The sequence below is a fragment of the Oryx dammah genome, unplaced genomic scaffold (genome assembly GCF_014754425.2).
Source record: "Oryx dammah isolate SB20612 unplaced genomic scaffold, SCBI_Odam_1.1 HiC_scaffold_18, whole genome shotgun sequence".
Taxonomy (NCBI): Eukaryota; Metazoa; Chordata; class Mammalia; order Artiodactyla; family Bovidae; genus Oryx; species Oryx dammah.
Genome location: NW_024070202.1, coordinates 96,106,722 through 96,125,646, shown reverse-complemented (window position 1 = coordinate 96,125,646; position 18,925 = coordinate 96,106,722). Strand labels below are relative to the sequence as shown.

The 18,925-nt window shown below is 48.1% G+C and overlaps 1 protein-coding gene across 2 annotated transcripts in view; it reads left to right on the top strand.

Annotated features, from left to right (window-relative positions):
• The window catches only part of PLXNA4 (plexin A4), a 425,409-nt gene that overhangs the window by 294,110 nt on the left and 112,374 nt on the right, over positions 1-18,925 (top strand). For both annotated transcript variants that reach the window (XM_040259648.1, XM_040259649.1), the window contains exon 4: positions 13,720-13,820. In XM_040259648.1, coding sequence (XP_040115582.1) covers positions 13,720-13,820 — 101 coding nt within the window. The remainder of the gene's footprint in view (positions 1-13,719; positions 13,821-18,925) is intronic.

The following is an 18,925-nucleotide window of genomic DNA, read 5'->3' as shown; positions in this document are numbered from 1 at the left end:
GAAATAGATGTTTTTCTGGAACTCTCTTGCTTTTTCCATGATCCAGTGGATGTTGGCAATTTGATCCCTGGTTCCTCTGCCTTTTCTAAAACCAGCTTGAACATCAGGAAGTTCACGATTCACGTATTGCTGAAGCCTGGCTTGGAGAATTTTGAGCATTAATTTACTAGCATGTGAGAGTGGGTTGCCATTGGAGCTAATTAGTTGGGTTTAAAAGACTAACGTTTAAAACATCTTTCAAAAATTATTTTAATTTGCTAAGCTGAAAATTTTTTAGTTATGCCCTGTCTGTGAAAAATGCAGACTTTCCAGAGCTGACCACTGTTAGCAGTTTTACTATCACTCCAGATGTAATTCTCTGCCCAAAAATATGTCTGTATTAGAAATACAGAGTTGTCTCTTAAAAATAAATATTGAGTCTTAATATACTTTTCCTGTAACTTGTTTTTATAAATTGAAGTATAGTTGATTTGGGGGCTTCTCAGGTGGCACTAGTGGTAAAGAACTCACCTGCCAATTCAGGAGACATAAAAGAGAAGGGTTCAATCCCTGGGTCAGGGGGATCCCCTGGAGAAGGAAATGGCAACCCACTCCAGTATTCTTGCCTGGAGAATCCCATGGACATAGGAGCCTGGCGGGTTACAGTCCATGGGTCACAAGAGTTGGACATGACTGACGCTATTTAGCATGCTCATGTAGTTGATTTGCAATACTGTGTTAGTTTCAGGTGTACAACAAAGTGCTTCACATATACATATGTATATATATATATATTCCTTTATTGATTCTTTTCTATTCTCATTTATTACAAAATAATGAATAGTTTCCTGTGCTATACAGTAAATCCTTGTTGTTTATGTCACTTGCTTTTTTAACTCAAAGATGGGTCGTGAATATCTTTCCACGTGAATGAAGCAAGCATACCTTATCTCAGAGTATGGACGTCGCACGGTTTACTTTACCAGTCCCCTAAGGATGAACATTTTAGGGTCTTTCCGAATAGTTGTCACATACAAAGCCACAGTGATTGTCCACAGCCCTGCAACTGCGTGTGTGTGTTTAGTCATGCAGTCCTGTCCAACTCTTTGCGTCCCCGTGGACTGCAGCCCACCAGGCTCCCTCCGTCCATGGGGATTCTCCAGGCAAGAGTACTGGAGTGGGTTACCATTTCCTTCTCCAAGGGATCCTCCCAACCCAGGATAGAAGCCAGGGCCCCCACGTTGCAGGTGGATTCTTTACCGTCTGAGCCACCAGGGAAGCCTTGCACCTGTATGCGGGTGCTCGTATTTCTGGAAGAAAGATTCCAAGAGGAAGACTTGCTGGATCATTTTAGATTTTGGTAATAACTACAAAATGACTCCTCAAAAAGGTTTTACTAATCTAAACCCCCCCGCTGACAGTGTATAAAGCATAAAACCCCTTGAAAACGCTGGCATTTTAGCTGCTGTCCTTTCATATTTGAAGAGCTCTGGAAAACGCCCTCAGGGCAGCATCTCTTAATGAAAAGGTCACATTTGCCCGTGTGGGCAAAGATGATGCACGTCCAAGGATGGTTCAGACATCAGAGGACCCCCTCCACTTCCCCCAGCAGCAAACGGACTCCTGCCCTCACAAGGGGAGCTCACGGAAGTCTGTGAGAGCTCCTTGGCTACACAGAGGCGGGCAGTGAGAGTGGAGAAAGGGGATTTAGGTTTCTCTGGGGCGTCTGTGGTCTCTGGCTCCTTCCTAAGCCAGCAGCACCTGGCTGTGTGAGAAGGGACGCTATGGTGATGGGACCTCAAAGGCTCCCTGATGAAGGGTATCAGTTTCCTTTCATCTGGACACCATGATTTTTCCCAGGGTCGAATTCCTGGTTTTGAAGGAAGATGTTTGTCTGCTGTCCAAAGGAGCCACCTCATCAGAAAGGGGTTCTGCAAGAACAGCCGTACTGGTTTGCAAACCTGCTCCCGTGACCCAGAGAACCTCTGCCCGTAGATGCGTGCAAACACCACCCCTGTTACCAGGCACACATGTCTGAGCATACACGCTTGGGCCACTGTGCACTCATTCGCATCCGTGTGTGATTTGCCCACAGCCACTCTTGGGCCTGAACAGTCAGACCTTTGCTGGAGATGCTACCAGCACTGCCCTCAACAGAAGGCAGTTAGAGTGAAGGCTGGGTGCTGGGTGGAGGAGGCCTGCCCTGCCACTTCCCACAAAGAGCTGTGCCAGGGAGCCAGAGGGTCTCGGCATATGCCTCAGAATTTGCTTGGCTCAGCAACCAGGCCTGGATAAAGGTGTCACCGTGCCAGCCCCTCCTCCATCCCCTTCTTGACTTCTGGAACAGAGGTCCCCCTTGAGCAGGCTGAGTTTGGGAAACACACCAGCAGGTCCCCAGTCCCCGCTTGGATGGGGCCATGGTCTGTCAGCGGAGCTCGATGAAAGATGGCTGGACCCGGAGCAGCACTTCCATCCCAGGACAAAGGCTTCTTCCCACCTGCTGGGCTCAAGGGGTGGGGTGGGGAGAGAGATTCACATTCCTCTCTCCCAGGGTGTGGGTCCGGGGCTCCGCCTCCTCCTTCATCCCTGACCCTAGGGCTAGGTCATGAGCAGATATCTTGGGCAGGAGCCTGTATCTAGGGGTTGGGTGTCAGAGGGTAATGTTGGTAGCCATGTGGCCCTGGACAAACGCTGCAGCAGCTGAGCTTCACCTGAAAAAATGTGGGGACTGGCAGCTAGATTGTTTCTAGCTGTCCCCATTCTTTGGCTACCTGATGCTCAGAGCCGACTCATTGGAAAAGACCCTGATGCTGGGAAAGACTGAAGATAGGAGGAGAAGGGACGATAGAGGAGGAGATTATTGGATGACATTACCGCCTCAATGGACCTGAGTTTGAGCAAGCTCTGGGAGATAGTGAAGGACAGGGAATCTTGGCGTGCTGCAGTCCATGGGGTCACAAAGAGTCACACACGACTTAGAGACAAAACAAGAACACCCCCCTTCTGTTCTTAACCCTGTGAAACACTCCTCCAATCCTGGGTACCTTCTCACTCACATGTTGGGTGCGGGGTCTTTCTGGGCAGGATGTGGGTGTGCTGACTGCCCACCTCCTCTATCAGATGCACCAGACTGGCCCACCTTGCAGGGTCTCCTGAGCTCATTGTGAATGAGAGCCCAGAGAGGGCCAAGAATTTGACCTTTACTCAAAGCGACAAACTGGTGGCAATAATCCAGAAATTATAGATTTGGGGGGAGGGTAGCCAAGACTGTCAAGTCGTTGATCTCCATGGGGTCCTTGGGATATGTAGGAGCTTGACAGGAGCCAAGTTTATTTCTTCATTCATTCGTGCATGGAAGCCTTCACTCTCTTACTCACTGATTCTCATTTGCTGTGCCTGAGCTGAGTGCCAAGTGTGGTGGGCTGAAGATGACTTCGCACCACCCCTTAGGGGGGCGTTTCACCTGAGAAGGATGCTGGAAGAGTTGTTCTTGGCATTGCACTAACTTGTTTGTATCTGTCATCACAATGCATTCCCAAAACAACCCTTCAGGGCACTCCCTCTCATCCCTAGATAACAGAAAGGAGACTCAGAGAGATTAAGTAAATTGTCCAAGTCACACAGGAAGTGGCGGATCCAGGATTCAAATCTAGGTTTGCCTTTCCCCCAAATCTCTGCTTCTACTTGACTCAGAGAAACGATTCCAAACTCTGTTATCCTCTCCAACCATGCTTAAAAGGAGCCAAGGGACCTGCCTGGAAAAGGAGGGTTTGCTGAGACCTGCTGTCAGCCTCTCTTTAGGGTTCCTAGTCAATGACAGACCTCTTTGCCCCCATGAAGGGGCCCCTCGGCCCCTGAATTCAGCCAAACCTTCCTCATTTACAGTCAGCAGCCTCCAGTGCTATAGAATTCTCAACCCTGGAACCTGGGTTCGGTGGAGAGACTAGTGGTTTCTCAGTCCCCTGACCTGTGTGCAAGCAGTGGGTGTGTGCTGGCCGGATGCAGGCTGCCCCGGCTTCATTTCAGTTTCCACCTTGGCCGCCGCCCTGCTCTGTGACCTTGGGCAAGCTGCTCAGCCTCTCTGGGTTGTGGCTTTTCCATCTGTGCAACAGGGAAAGGGATGGCTCCTCGCTTGGTGAGGGATCTGGCTGAAGAGAAGCTAGGCCATTGTGGCACAGCCCACACCAGGAAGCGCGAGGGTGGGGTAATTTCTCAAGGCTGCAGAAATGCATAGAGCGCTTCTGGCCCAGCTACTGCCATTTGCTAATGAGGAGCAGCATATGTTGATGATTCCGGCGTCAAGCTCACTCCTTGGCTGTCCGAGTTCCCAGAGCAAACTGGCTTCCTATTAGGCATTTATACTTATTAATAGCAGCAAATTGCAGCCCTCCGCAACATCTGCTACTTTTTATTTGCAAAGAGCTTCCCAGACTATTTGTATTAGTAGTATTTTGTGACGGATTCTCTGAGGTAGAGGAGGCCTGGGTCCTCCGATCTGGAAAGGAGACCAGGGAGACAAAAGGAAGGGAGAGGGTTTGTCCAAGGTCACCCAGACACCCAGAAGGGATGAGAGCTTGGGATCTCAGCCCCCCAAGCTTCATGCTCTGGGGCTGTTATCTTTGCTAAATATGAGTATTTATGAACAAAACGGACCCCAGAACCCCCTGCCTAGAGGCAGCTGGGGACAGTGGTGGTGGCGCCCTTGATCCTGGGCATCAGTCTGCTCTCAAGTAAGTGAGGCCCCTGCTGAATGAGCCCACAGCCAGAAGGCAAGCAGAAGAAATTGCAAAGTTTAAGGCAAATTATTCCTGAGGAGCCTTTATTACTGCCAAGTGAATAAAATCATTTCCTGGCACTGGAACTGCCAGGAGGTCAGAACAGAGGGTCCTGCAAGCATCCATGCTTCCAGTCAGCTCTCCACCTCTGAAGAGCCATAGTCTCTGTCCGGAGTCTTTTCAGGCATTTTGCTCAGGGCCCGTGCCTCCCTGAGGTCTACAGATCTATGGTCAGAGAGAGTTTGGTCAGCACAGGAGATACTAGGAAGATTCACTTGTCAAGTTGGTCCCAGTTTTTAATAATCTCTCCCACATGGTACCAGATGCATATAACCTGAGTGTTTATGTAGACCTGTCTGGTGCTCAGGATTGAAACTACCTGTACCACATTGCCACCTTACCCCTCCTCGTTCAGCCTCTCCCCTTCACACCTTTGCACCCAGGTGTGACTTTCTTTCTGCATATCGGACCTGTGTATCAGTTAGCTATTGTCCCCAAAATGCTGTGTAACAAACCACCCCCAGACTCAGTAGCATACAATAGTAAGCATTGATTCTCATTCTCACAGACCTGTAGATCCTTTGCACATCAGCTGATCTAGGCTAAGTGAGGCAGTTCTGCTTGAAGCTGCCACAGCAGCTTTATTCCTTTTCTTTCTGGGGGTTGGGTTCAGGTCTCTCTCCACATGGGTTCACTTTGCAGAAGAGGAAGCGGCTACCTGGGGAAGCTCTTTTCATGGCAGTGGTAGAAGCATGGAGGGCAAGACCAAGCACACGGGCATATCTCAAACCTTTGCCCTGTGCTTGCTGCCATCCCCTGGACTGGATTCAGGCCTGAGGCCAAGCCCAGGGTCAAAGGGTGGGAAGAACACTCCACCTCTCCATTCACCATGAGGTCAGGTAGGAACAAGCATGGGAGTGTCAGAGGCTACTTTAGGGAAGTAAAGAGTTGGGCCTCATAACACAATCTGCCAGAGCCTATGACCAGCCTTTGGACTCCAGCCTCTCTTGCCAGTCTGCCAAGTGGAGAAATACCTGCCACCTCTGAACAAAGGTACTTGGCTTTCCTGGTGGCTCAGCTGGTAAAGAATCTGCCTGCAATTCAGGAGACCTAGGTTCGATCCCTGGGTTGGGAAGATCTCCTGGAGAAGGGAAAGGCTATCCACTCCAGTATTCTGGCCTGGAGAATTCCATGGACTGTATAGTCCATGGGGTTGCAAAGAGTCAGACGTGGACGCAACTGAGTGACTTTCACTTTTCGAGCAAAGAGGATATGAGTGACTGTGTTCCAGGCACCTGGAGTGACAGGAAATAAACACAGCTTCCTGGACCAGTGTTCAGCCACAACAGGTTCATGTCCTGGCAGTGAGGGCCTTAGAGGCCATCAAGGTGAGACAGGGCTCTGCAAAACCCCTTCATAGCCCCACGGCAGCAGAAACAAAGGCTGGAGAGGCAATCACAGGCCACCAAAGGAGGTACTTAGAGAGGCTTTCCTGAGACCATGATGCTAACACCCTTACGCATTGCTGAGTTAATAATTTCCTACACAAGGACGGACTTTTCCCAACTCTCCTTCCTTTGCTTGGGGACCGGAGACGGAACAGCACAGGGGACCGTGAGTACCAGGTACAGGATCCCCACAGGTGCACAGCTCGCAGCAGCCTCTCGGGGTTTCTTAATGCATCATCTTGCCTCATTTTTTTTCTTTTTTGACAATTTTGAAGGAAATTGGGTACTTACGAAGCCTTTTGGACATTTAAATTAACTGCCACCATCAGGCTCAGTGTTTCTACTGTAGCATTAACATCCAATTACAAGAGGAGAGATGGAGCAATAACTCACATTTAGACCAGAATGTCAAATGCTTAAACAAATTAGAGGTACACACACAGGCTGGATGCTCTATGTATGGAACAGTCCTGAATGTAATCAGCAGAACAGCAGGCACCCTTTGGAATGTTAAGGGGAACAGGCAGAGTGGGACTCTATTGCCGGAGGAAAGCATCTTTCAGAATATCAGGGAAACCAGACAGGGGCGGGGCTGTAGGGGCCAGAACTCAAGGCAACTGTGAAAATTCCTCCAACTGCTGTGAGCACACCCAGGCCCCAGGCCCAGCAGAGAATGGAGTCTATTGACCAGAGTGAAGAAGCTGATAAAGACCAAGGTCGTGAATTGAACTCCTGCGTGGGCTCCTTTGCTCTGCTGTCAGTCACTCCTTGTCTTCCTACCCCAGGTCATTGTTTTGTAACTTCATGGTCTTGCTCATGGGGCTGGACAGATAAGAGAGTAGAGATGATGATTCTATTGACATAGTTTCAAAGCAGACACAACTACACTGTATCATTTAGGGAAGTTTACCTTGGTGGTCAAAGGATAGAGCAAACCATGTGATTCCCAGGAAGGTCATGGAGGGGAGATAGCGATGAGCACACAGACGCTCCTGGTCATAGTTAGGGATGAGAAATGCTGAGGCAGAGGCTGAATTTGAGGACAATTTGATAAAGCCAGGGGCCATTTGACCACACAGGAAGTGTGTGAATTCCAAACCTCTCCCCTGTGCCTCTTGAAAGGGGTGAGATGTGAAGCATGGTTCTGGATGGAACAAGACTAAGACATTATTTTTCCAAATCAGGAAACAGAGGTGCAGAGCTTGAGAGTGACAGGTCCACTTACATGACAATACACGATAAGAGACATTCATCCCAAACTCTTTTGTCCATTTGAGATTAAATTGAATAATGATGCCTATCTTTTCACTCAAGGATCTCAGAATATTTCATGCATATGAATTTATTATCTGTCTACCAACAGAAAGCTTCTCCCCCCTCCCCCTTGATCCAGGCTCCTAGGCAGGAAATAGGTGTTCTTATATCCACCCAATAGTGTTTTTAAAATGTTTTCCAGTTCAGTTCAGTTCAGTTGCTCAGTCATGTCCGACTCTGCGACCCCATGAATCGTAGCACGCCAGGCCTCCCTGTCCATCACCAACTCCCGGAGTTCACTCAGACTCACGTCCATCGCGTCAGTGATGCCATCCAGCCATCTCATCCTCGGTCGTCCCCTTCTCCTCCTGCCCCCAAGCCCTTTATGGTAAAATACGCCTCACATAAATTTGCTATCTTATCCATTTTCGGTGTTTGTAGCATCAAGTGCATTCTCCTTGCACTGCAGCCATTCCCGCCATTCTTCACCAGCAGCTGTTTCTTCTTCCCAAACTGCCTGCTGCTGCTGCTAAGTCGCTTCAGTCGTGTCAGACTCTGTGCAACCCCATAGATGGCAGCCCACCAGGCTCCCCCGGAATCCCCTGGGATTCTCCAGGCAAGAACACTGGAGTAGGTTGCCATTTCCTTCTCCAATGCATGAAAGTGAAAAGTGAAAGTGAAGTCGCTGAGTCGTGTCCAACTCCTAGTGACCCCATGGATTGCAGCCCACCAGGCTCCTCCGCCCATGAGATTTTCCAGGCAAGAGTATTGGAGTGGGGTGCCATTGCCTTCTCCACCCAAACTGCCTATTAAATACTAACTCCCCATTCCCTTTCCCTCAGCCCCTGGTAACCACTTTTTATTTTCAGTCTCTATGGATTTGACTATTCTGGATCTCATGTAAGTGACATCATGCAATATTTGTCTTTTTGTGACTGACTTATTTCACTCAGAATAATGTTTTTAAGGTTCATCCATGCTGTAGTCTGAATTTCCTTCCTTGCTGAGGCTGAATCATGTTTAATTGTGTGTATATTCCACATTTTATTTATCCATTCTTTTTTTTTTTAATCCATTTCAGTATCCATTCATCTGTCCATGGGTGCTTGGGTGTCTACCTTCGGGCTATAGTGAATAATGTTGCTATGAATATTGGTGTATAAGTTCAAGTGCCTGCTTTCAATTCTTTGGGAATATGTACCCAGAAGTAGAATTACTAGATAGTATGATAAATTCTAAGTTTAGTTTTTTGAGGAACTGCCAAACTGCCCAATAGGTTTTTGCCTAAAGCTGACAGAATGGGTCAGGAAGACTGCCCTACTAGAACCTTCCACCCCAGGAGCCCCCCTCTCTCCCAGCATGGTATAGACACACACAAAGGTCCTGAGAGGCGGTGGCTGGGGGGGTGCGGTGCTCCTGTCTCTAGAAGCAATGAGGGGGCAATTGCAGCCCCTAAGTCAGCACCTCTCCTGGAGTGCAGCGGCCAGGGGACAGCCCTGTCTCGTCTGTGGTCCCTGAGACCATCCGCCACTAGGGTACACTCATCTCTAGATACGACACGTTGCTATCTGACTTGTTCTCCAAGCAGAAGCCCCCCTCCATGCCCTTCTTTTTTCACCTCTTCCCGCGGTCTGAATTCCCTCACTCGGTTAATTAGCATGCCTGGCACTGTAGCTGAAGACTTTAATCAGCGTGGGGTGCTTTTAATTAATCGCGGCTCTGCATCTGGAGTGGTTTGTGTTCCAGGGTCAGGAGAGGAGTGGAGATGGGGGATGGGAGAGGCGGCTTTGTTCGGTGTCAGGAGCAGGTGGAGAAGTCACGTATCTGGGGAGAGAGAATCCTAGCGCCAAGGTGGCTCCGAATCTATCTACCACCTGTGCAGCTTAGCAAGGTGTGGCCAGTAACCAGAGCCATTAGGGTACAGAATGGCACCCAGATAAATGGTGGGCTAAATCTAATTTTCAAAAGCTATTTAACGTGTCAGGCAAATTTCTGATGCTCTCCAGATTACATGGGGTGGGGAGTGAGGCAAAGCAGTGATGTAGATTGGGAGTTATGGAGTCCCCCTTGGAGAGGTGGTCATGCTGGAGAATACTGCCTGAAAGTGGGACTTTGGACATTTCTCTGGGCTTGGCTTTCTTTGGGAAAGTCCTGCAAAGGTGAAGGGAGGAGGCACTCAGCTTTTAAATAATGGCAGCTCTTCTATGTGGACTGTCAGAATCCTGGTGGTTCCTCCATTTTAGCCTCCATTCTTTGAGGAGAATGGAGAAAACCTAGGTAAAGTTCAGAAGAGTGATAACAAATGACTGAACATACAGATAGAAAGCATCTCTAAGGAAAGGTGAAAGGAAATTAGGTAGCATAATAAATTCCCAGGACTTCCTTCTACAGGGATTGCTTTGATAAAAAGAAAAAAAAAATTCCTAACTGATATAATAGATGGTAGAATAAATCCAGGAAGCTAGGCTAAGATGAAGCAATGGATGGTTTAGGAGCAAACATCACAGTTCAAGGAGGAAATGATGTGATCAAGTTCCTAAAGAAGGAAAGTTCTTTCTGGCATTAAACTCCTGACCAAGTTCATGAGGCCTAGGAAGGCTGTCAGGGCAGTTTTGGGGAGATAGAGGAGGGAGAAGTAAAGTGACAGTGCAGTAAAGAGTGAGTATTATTGACAACTTTCCTTTCTCATCGGCTTTTCTGGTCTCTTTCACCATTCTGTAACTGGCTGGGGAATCAGAACTACTAACCTGACCTATCGGATCATAGACTTTCAAGGGACTTGTGATCCATGCTGTTTCTGTGTACTTTCACTTAGACCCCACCACCACCACCCCCTCCAAGCTTGGGCTTCCCTGGTGGCTCAGAGGGTAAATAAATTGCCTGCAATGCCAGAGACCTGAGTTCAATCCCTGGGTCTGTAAGATCCACTGAAGGAGGAAATGGCACCCCACTCCAGTATTCTTGGCTGGAGAATCCCATGGACGGAGGAGCCTGGCGGGCTACAGTCCACGGGGTCGCAAAGAGTTGGACACGACTGAGCAACTAGCACTATTGATGACAAAGATGACAGTAATAAAAACTTTAGCTTATGATGTGCTTGATCATTCACAAAGTGAAAGAAAGTGAAAGTGCTAGTCATTCAGTAGTGTCCAAAATTGATGGGGACTCTGTGAACTGATGGGGACCTTTATCTCCATGTTGAAAGATAAGGGAAAAAATGGGACTCAGAGACAATAAGATCTCATTGCCAGTAAATAGTGAAATCAGAATTTGAACCTGGCTCCAAAGGCTCATACACTCTTTCCAACCAAACGTAAATGACTCTTGTTTAAAATCAACAGAGGAGAGGCTTTACAATTCCAGTTGGTGGTGGTGTTGTTCAGTCGCTAAGTCATGCTTGATTCTTGGCAACTTCAAGAACTTCAGCATGCCAGGCTTCCCTGTCCTTCACTATATCCCAGAGTTTGCTCAAACTCATGTGCATTGAATCGGTGATGCTATCTAACAATTCCGAGTAGTGATATTATTAAATACCGGTTGCAAGATGTTTTTAGAAATGTGAATATAAAGGATTTGGAGTAGATCAGATTCAACAAGCAGCTGGCTTCATGTGTTGTACACCCCAGAATCCCCTGGCATGGCCATCTGAGACAGATTACAGACCACATCCCTGGGAGAAACCAAGGAGGATATTAATTAAGTTTAGACCAAGAAAATGCTTTTGATTGAGCAAGCCGTGATTTCCTCTTTAAGCCTGTGCGAAATATGGAGTGCTAGACAAGCAGCTGGAACATATGAAAACATTATTATGTGCTTATGTTACCAACTTTCATCATCTCTGGTCCCCTTTATTACTTTTTTCATCACCAGGCATCCAGTTTTGAAAGATTTTTGCCTACCAAACCAACTGTATTTATTAAGTAATAATATATTTCCTATTTTTAATATGGCAAATACATCACAGAGTATGCACACAAACAGAAAACAGCAACAATCCAATTTCCACTGGGCTTTTGGAAATATTAAGAATAGCTGTGGTTCTCGTTACCACTTGTGAATTCTTAGGAGTCCATGTGCTTCGGTCTGGGTACCGTTATTCATATGCTTACGTGAACAATGTGTCTATGCCCATTTAATGGGTAGGTAAGGAAGTGAAAGAGGCAACAGGAAGCAGGTCAGTTCCTGGCTGTGTGTCGAGTCAGGGGTGTAATTTGTAAGAGGCTGATTGTCAGGATCAATTACGAAAATGGGAAGGTTGTATGTACGCGCAGCCGAGGCATGGCCCAGGCTGATGGCGTGAGAGGTCATAGGAGGAGAGATAAACTTCCAAATGTGCAAAAAGACATCTGAGAGTGTGGAGAAAGGGCCACCAAGGCCAAGGGCAAATCTATAGGAACAGGAGCAGGAAGCTAAAAGGTACCTTGGAAGAAGTGAACACACATGGTGGTTGTTAAGACTGCCCAACGGGCATGTGAGAAAACAGGAAAGATACATAAAGGGAAGAATAAAATTAAAGTAGAAAAGAAAAAGAAATCACGTGGGATTGGAAAGTAACAATTAATGAATTATTAATTCCAAAAGAGTTCTGAGACTAATTGAGCAGACTCTGGTGCCAGTTCGCCTGTGCGTGAGTTACAAGTAGCCCCTGCCAAGTGCTACATAATTTTATGGAGGCAGATGCCCCATGAAGCAGCAGGGAACACACAGCCTCTGCATTTGCTCATAAAGCACAGAGGCTCAGCCAAGTCAGGTGATTTATCCTTCACCATGTCTACTGTCTGATGGCAAGAAATTAAAAAGGATAACCAGCCTGGATGGGACGGGAGTTTAGGGGAAAATGGATATATGTGGATTCATGTATATGTATGGCTGAGTTCCTATGCTGTTCACCTGAAACCATCACAACATTGTTAATGCTGTGATATAATCGCCTATGTGTACATGCATGCTAAGTCACTTCAGTCAAGTCCAACTCTCTGTGACCCCATGGACTGTAGCCCACTAGGCTCCTCTGTTCACGGGATTCTCCAGGCAAGAATTCGGGAGTGGGTTGCCATGCCCTCCTCCAGGGGATCTTCCTGACCCAGGGATCGAACCTGAGTCTCTTATGTCTCCTGAATTGGTAGGCAGGTTCTTTACCACTGTTTCCACCTAGGAAGCCCATAATTGCCTATACCCTAATGCAAAATACAAAATTTGAAAAAAAAAAAATAAAAAAGGATAAGCACATCAAATTCTCTTAGCTCAAGCTGAAAGATTAGGTAAGAAGTCCTCCACTGAGATAAAAAGGTATCCCAAATGGAAAAGAATGATTAGAACCTTTTTGTAAAGAAGAAACTGGCAAAAGTGGAGAAGAAAGACCAAAGCTCTAGGAAGAAAATTAAAATTCCATTTGATCCTGTGTATCATTGTTAAGTACCTCCTATCTCTCAGGCCCCGAGAAATCATGTCAAAAGACATTGGGGCAAAGCTATGTTGGAGAACAAAAAAATTCAAAAGATCTTTATGGGGATGCAGGAAATAGAAGTATTTGGGCTAAACAGAAATGTCATGTGGAACATTTTACATTAACTAGCAGCTGGTGAAAGTGAAGATAAAGTTTTGGGGTTGGAGAGGAAGACTCTAGTCATGAAAAGAGTGTGGGTAGTAAGAGAAATAGCAACAGCTGCTCTTTAAAAGCACCAGAGTGAACAACTCTGTGAGCCAGTTGGCCAACATTATGAGAAAGAGAGAGTGGGCAAATGACAGCATGAAGTGAGTGGATTATACCTTGTTACAGAGAGAGAGGAAGGTACTGGACTTGGTTGCAATGCTCTCTGGAACCACAAAAATGATGAAACTTGAAGGAGAAGGTTTGGGAAGGGGGTGGGTGAAAGAGAAACATGAATGGAGAAAGAAGAAGCACCTATGTTGATTACATTGATAAGAAAGAAATGTGTGATGAATTGCATGTTTGTAGCGATATTTGAGGGTTTGGATGGTGGGAGAATTTAAATGTACAGGATATAAATATCTTTGATAACAATGTGATATAAATTCTTTGGCGTCTATTCCCAGGGACTTCTAAGAAAATAACCAGTGCTTACGGGGCCATCTGCTCAAATACAATCCCTCCAGGTCCCTTTCAGATCTGGGGTTCTAGGCCCCTTCCTGCTACCACACAGTCTTAGATGATACACCCGATGAGATAACATCAATTCCTGGTAGACTACAGGCTGTTCTACAAAATCTTGACCTCTGTCTCTCCTGTGGTCCTGTCCTAGCTCACCAGAGTCCCTGTGGAGTCCTGTGGCCAGTATCGGAGCTGCAGCGAGTGCCTTGGCTCGGGCGACCCCCACTGTGGCTGGTGTGTGCTCCACAACACGTGAGTACCTCTGGGCAGTTTCCTCCTGCTTCCCACACCCCCAGGTAATTTTCTTCCTCTTCCTCTTCTTCTCTGTCACTGCTCTCCTTCGATTTGACCTCTCTCTTCTCTTCCTCCCTTTTCTTACTCTTCCTCCCTTGTATCCTTTGTAAATCTTATCTCCCTTCTTGTGTTCTGACTTCACTTTAAATTGTTAACTTCCCATAAAAATGTATGGAAATGTCAATGTGGGAATGGTGATGAGTCAGGATATGGGGTCACCTGGGATTATTACACTCTAAGGGGCTGGAGGGAGATCTCTGGACATTTGTGGTTGCAGTTTGACTGCAGACTGACATTCCAGGGCTGAACAGCAAGAAAAAGGCATTGGACTCTTTTTCTCCAGGCTTACATGGGCCGCTAAATCATTTATGTGGTTAGTGATTCAACAGTCACTTAACAGACTTCAGTGTCTCCCCAGAATCTTCTGGTATTTGAGGGTTAAGTTCAAGTGTGTAGCACCTAAAGGCTCTCCTTGAGTGAGTGAGTGAAGTTGCTCAGTCATGTCTGACTCTTTGTGACCCCATGAACTACCAGACTCCTTCATCCCTGGAATTTTCCAGGCGAGAGTACTGGAGTGGGTTGCCATTTCTTTCTCCAGGGGATCTTCCCAATCCAGGGATCAAACTTGGGTCTCCTGCATTGCAGGCACTTTACCATGTGAGCCATCTGGGAAGCCCAGGCTCTCCATGTGGCTGTCCAAATATTCAGCTGGCTGTCAGAGTGCCCTGTGCCTGGCGTTACGAGACCAGTGGGTGAAACTCTGCCCTGGTGTTGGCACTCCCACCCTATGCCTCTTCCTTGCTGGCTCCATTTGACTCTCCAGAAGTGGAAAGAAGGCAATGGTGCACAGTGGAGGCAAATGGATCCTGAAAAATGAACCGAGGGATGAAAGTAGGGTATTGATAACCACCCAGACATATGGGGAGAGCTGAAAGCCTTTCTTAGTGGGATCCAAAGACCCTTGGCCTTGGCATGGCTGACTGGAAAAACCATCAGTAGTTGGGTCCCACTCAGTGGAACTTGGTCCCAGTCAAGCTTTCATTACAGCAACCCCAGGCTTCTAGTTAACAGTTAAAACCTAACATGCTAAGAGTTGGATATGTGTATGCGTGCATGCTAAGTCGCTTCCATTGTGTCTAACTCTTTGCAACCCCATGGACTTTAGCCTGCCAGGCTCCTCTGTCCATGGGATTCTCCAGGCAAAAATACTGGACACAAGTACCATAAATATTAAAAAAAAAAAAAAAGACTTAAGAATTTTTACTAAGAGCCTGAACTGTATGTGACCAATGACATTTACCAGTCATTTCCAACTATAAGAAGGTGGAGGCAGGGTCCTGCCTCACTCTACCCTAGGAGTGCCTCTGAAAGTTAGAGTGACCTGTTAAATTCTAACACATCCTCCCCAAAGGGCCCAGGATGGGCAATCTCCCTTCTCTGGGTGACAGTCTCAGGCATCACGAGACCTTGAGTTTGCTAAGGAAAGGTTTGAAAGTCCTCAGGCATATTGTGGGGGTGGGAAAAAATGGAGGCCCATCGACCTACCCTGAAATACACATAGCTCAGAGATGACCGGAAAGCTGGGTAGAGGAGCGTACTCAAAGCTGTGTATCCTAACAGAACAGTGATGCCTGAGACTGGCCGGCATGCAGAGGATGGGAGAGGCTGCATTCAGAAGCCAGATCAGTTCTGATCAATGCAAAAGAGTTGCCTGGGTGATATTTTACAAGGCAATGGGGAAGTCGTTTTCTTTGTCCCACTCAGTGAGGCCTCTCAGAAAGGGGCTGTGCTCCAGATCCATGGCTTCCTAAGGGGCCTCTGGCAGCTGGTGTCCAGCTCAGCCAAGGTTGGCTCAGCTGCTCGTGGCATGAGGCTCTCACACCTGGCATCGTTTAAGGGCGATCAGGAAAGCCAGCCTCCTCTGACACTCTATGCCTGTGGGACCCAAAGGCTGGTCTCCGTGTCAGCTTTGATCCTGCCTGGCAATGCCAGCCCGCCCCGCATAGCACAGAGCCCTGTGAGGAGCAGGGGCCCTGAGGCTCTGAGACAGCAGTACGGGGGGCTGCGAGTACTCCCACCTCCCCAGCCTAGAGCTGAGCTAAACGAGAATGACAGGAGCAGGTCCCAGAGGTGACTCCTACCTGGCCTCAGTTTCCCCTCAGTAACCAATACCTGCCTCCTGTCAAGTGGCAGAAAACAAGAGTGGACTGGGTCCAAGGTGGAGTCCGGACAGTTCATCAAAGAGGCCACCAGCCTGCACTGGAGGCCCAGCCGCTCTGTTCTCAGCGTGGCCTAAAGGAAACGGCCATGGATGGGAACTTTGGGCACCTGCTGCCAAGTCCAAACTGCACACCCCCCAGCTGCGTAGCCACCTGGGGCAGCATCCCAGCTCCAGAGTGCCCTGCCGGCTCCAGGTATGGTTCTCCGTGACCTTGAGCCTCCTGGCTGTGGGAAGGACCTGGTGCTCGGGGCTGTGCTGATGTAAAGCCCAACTCCCCGGGAGCACTCAGCTCATGAGCATCCTAGACCCAGGCTGTCTGCCCTCCGTGACAATCTGTACATGGATCCTTCCTCCCTCCCAGAGTTAATAACCAGGAGAAACCCCTGGCCCACATGGTCAGGTGGAGAAGAGTGGGTCCCTGGATCTTCTAAGATGCTTTGAATCAGGATTTAATGTTTAATTTACATAGAGTGAGATAAATAGATGCTCTGTGTACAGTCTGAAAAATTTTGAACAATGCATAAACCAAGGTAATCCACACCCCATCAAGATGTACAATATTCTTTTATCAAGAAAAGCTATGACAAACCTAGACAGCATATTAAAAGCAGAGACATCACTTTGCTGACAAAGGTTTGTACAGTCAAAGCTATGGTTTTTCCAGTAGTCATCTACTGATGTGAGTGAGAGTTGGAACATGAAGAAGGCTGAGTGCCAAAGAATTGATGCTTTCGAATTGTGGAGAAGACTCTTGAGAGTCCCTTGGACTGCAAGCAGATTAAACCAGTCAATCCTATGGGAAATTAACCTTGAATATTCATTGGAAGAACTGATGCTGAAGCTCCAATACTTTGGCCACCTGGTGTGAAGGGCACACTCATTGGAAAAGACCCTGATGCTGGGAAAGATTGAGGGCAGGAGATGAAGGGACAGGAGATGAAGGGGATGACAGAGGATGAGATGGTTGGATGGCATCACCAACTCAATGGACATGAGTTGGAGGATGCTCTGGGAGATAGTGAAGGATCGGGAAGTCTGGCATGCTGATTTCAGTGGGGTCACAAAGAGTTGCACTCGACTTAGCAACTGAACAACAACTTATCTGGAAAGTTCCCTCATGCCCTGTCTTAATTATTCCCCGGGGGCCTTTCTTTCTTATTTGTTTAAGTTCAGGGCAAAGCCAGACATTGCTTCTCCTAAATATGCCATTTGCATCCCTTTCATCTGAAACAGATGCCAACTGGGCATTCACAGCTGCGAATTGATAGATGAGGACTCAGGCTGAGCAGGAGGTAAGGGAGCAGGCTGGGGTTGGGCAGAGGCAGTGGGGAAAGACAAGGATGCCAGATAACAGGTAGATGCTCCATTGGGGCACCTGAGTTTACTAGGGAGGTGAAGACGGCAGGGGCTTCATCACTTTGGAGGCTCCATGCCCATACACACAGACTTGTCCCTATATCTCGCGCACCAGCCCTGGGCCTCCTGGGCCAGGTACCCTGCTAGGCTCAGGCACACAAAGGGACCCATATTAGACCTGCCTAGCAGCAAGTCCCTGCGAACCAGGCCTGTGATCCAGGGATGGGGTGAGGGTCGCTGTCTATATTAGAATCAGCACGCTTGTCAAGTTTGCACAGCAGGCAAGACCCTGCGCTAAGTGCTGCGATTCCAGCCAGCCCACCCCAGGAAAATCCGTGCAAAAGAGCATTGGTAACGGGGTTCCTTGTGATTTCAAGATACATCCATTTTCTCTGTCACTTTTGCCAACTTTTCCCATGGTTGGAGGGAGTGAGGGGATGGGGAACTTTGCAGGAAGAGAATGACAGCAGGTGTGTGTGTGTGTGTGTGCGTGAGAGAGAGAGAGACAGAGAGAGGGACAGAAACAGATAGAGGAGCAGGAGGAGAGAGAGCATGTGTGAAGTTCAAGGAGGGGCCCCCACCAACAGGTGGCTCAGGTGGCTGAAAGGGCTGTTTGTACCAGCAAGGGCACAGGCGTGCTACAGACTGAACAAGCTTAAGAAATGCTCGTGTAATTGGAACCCTCCCTCCTGTTACTCACCCTCAATCAGGCCTGCCAACGCAGTTACACAGAGGGTCACCCCTGTTGCCCTCTCGCAGGCCTAAGTCCCAGCCCACGGGCTTGCTGGGTTCCACTGCTAACAAAAGCTTCAACAAAGTGGATATCTATTTGTCCATCACCTTGAGCCTTTTTTTTTTTGCAGGGCCTCCACCCTACTGGTCCCTAGCCTATTCTGTCTTGGTTGACGGAAAGGAAATGCGACAGCCCACCTACAGCCCTGAAGCCCAGCCTTCACTTGTCCTGGGCCTGGAACCCTCCCTCCAACCACCAGGTCCCCAAGCCCCCTCTCCCACTTCCCCTCCCATGCCCAGGCCAAGAAGGTAATGGGATCCCCCACAGACCCAGCCCCATCAATTGGCCCAGACGTTACCTTTCTTCAGCAGGGTCATCAGCATCACCCCTGGGAGGCTTATGTAACCCAGGACATTGACAGGGGAGAGATAAGATCAGCTTTGAGACAGTCTTTCCCTTCCCGCCCCAGGGACCCCTCCTCTTTGCCAATTTCCTCTCCTGGAAGGATGCCCTCCCCAGGATGGCTCGGCATGGGTCACTCTTCAGGACTCACTTTGTATAGCTTCTGCCAAGATGGAACAAAGGAAAGGAAAGGAATGAAAAAATGCTGCTACTTAGAGCAGAAGCAGTGGATTAAACGAAGAACCTGTCCACGGACAGACCAGGCCTGGGCTCAGTCTCCTCCGCTATGTAATGGCTGTGACAAGAGCCATCTTACAGCCATGCCTTGAAAATTAAGGAGAGGATGGGCGG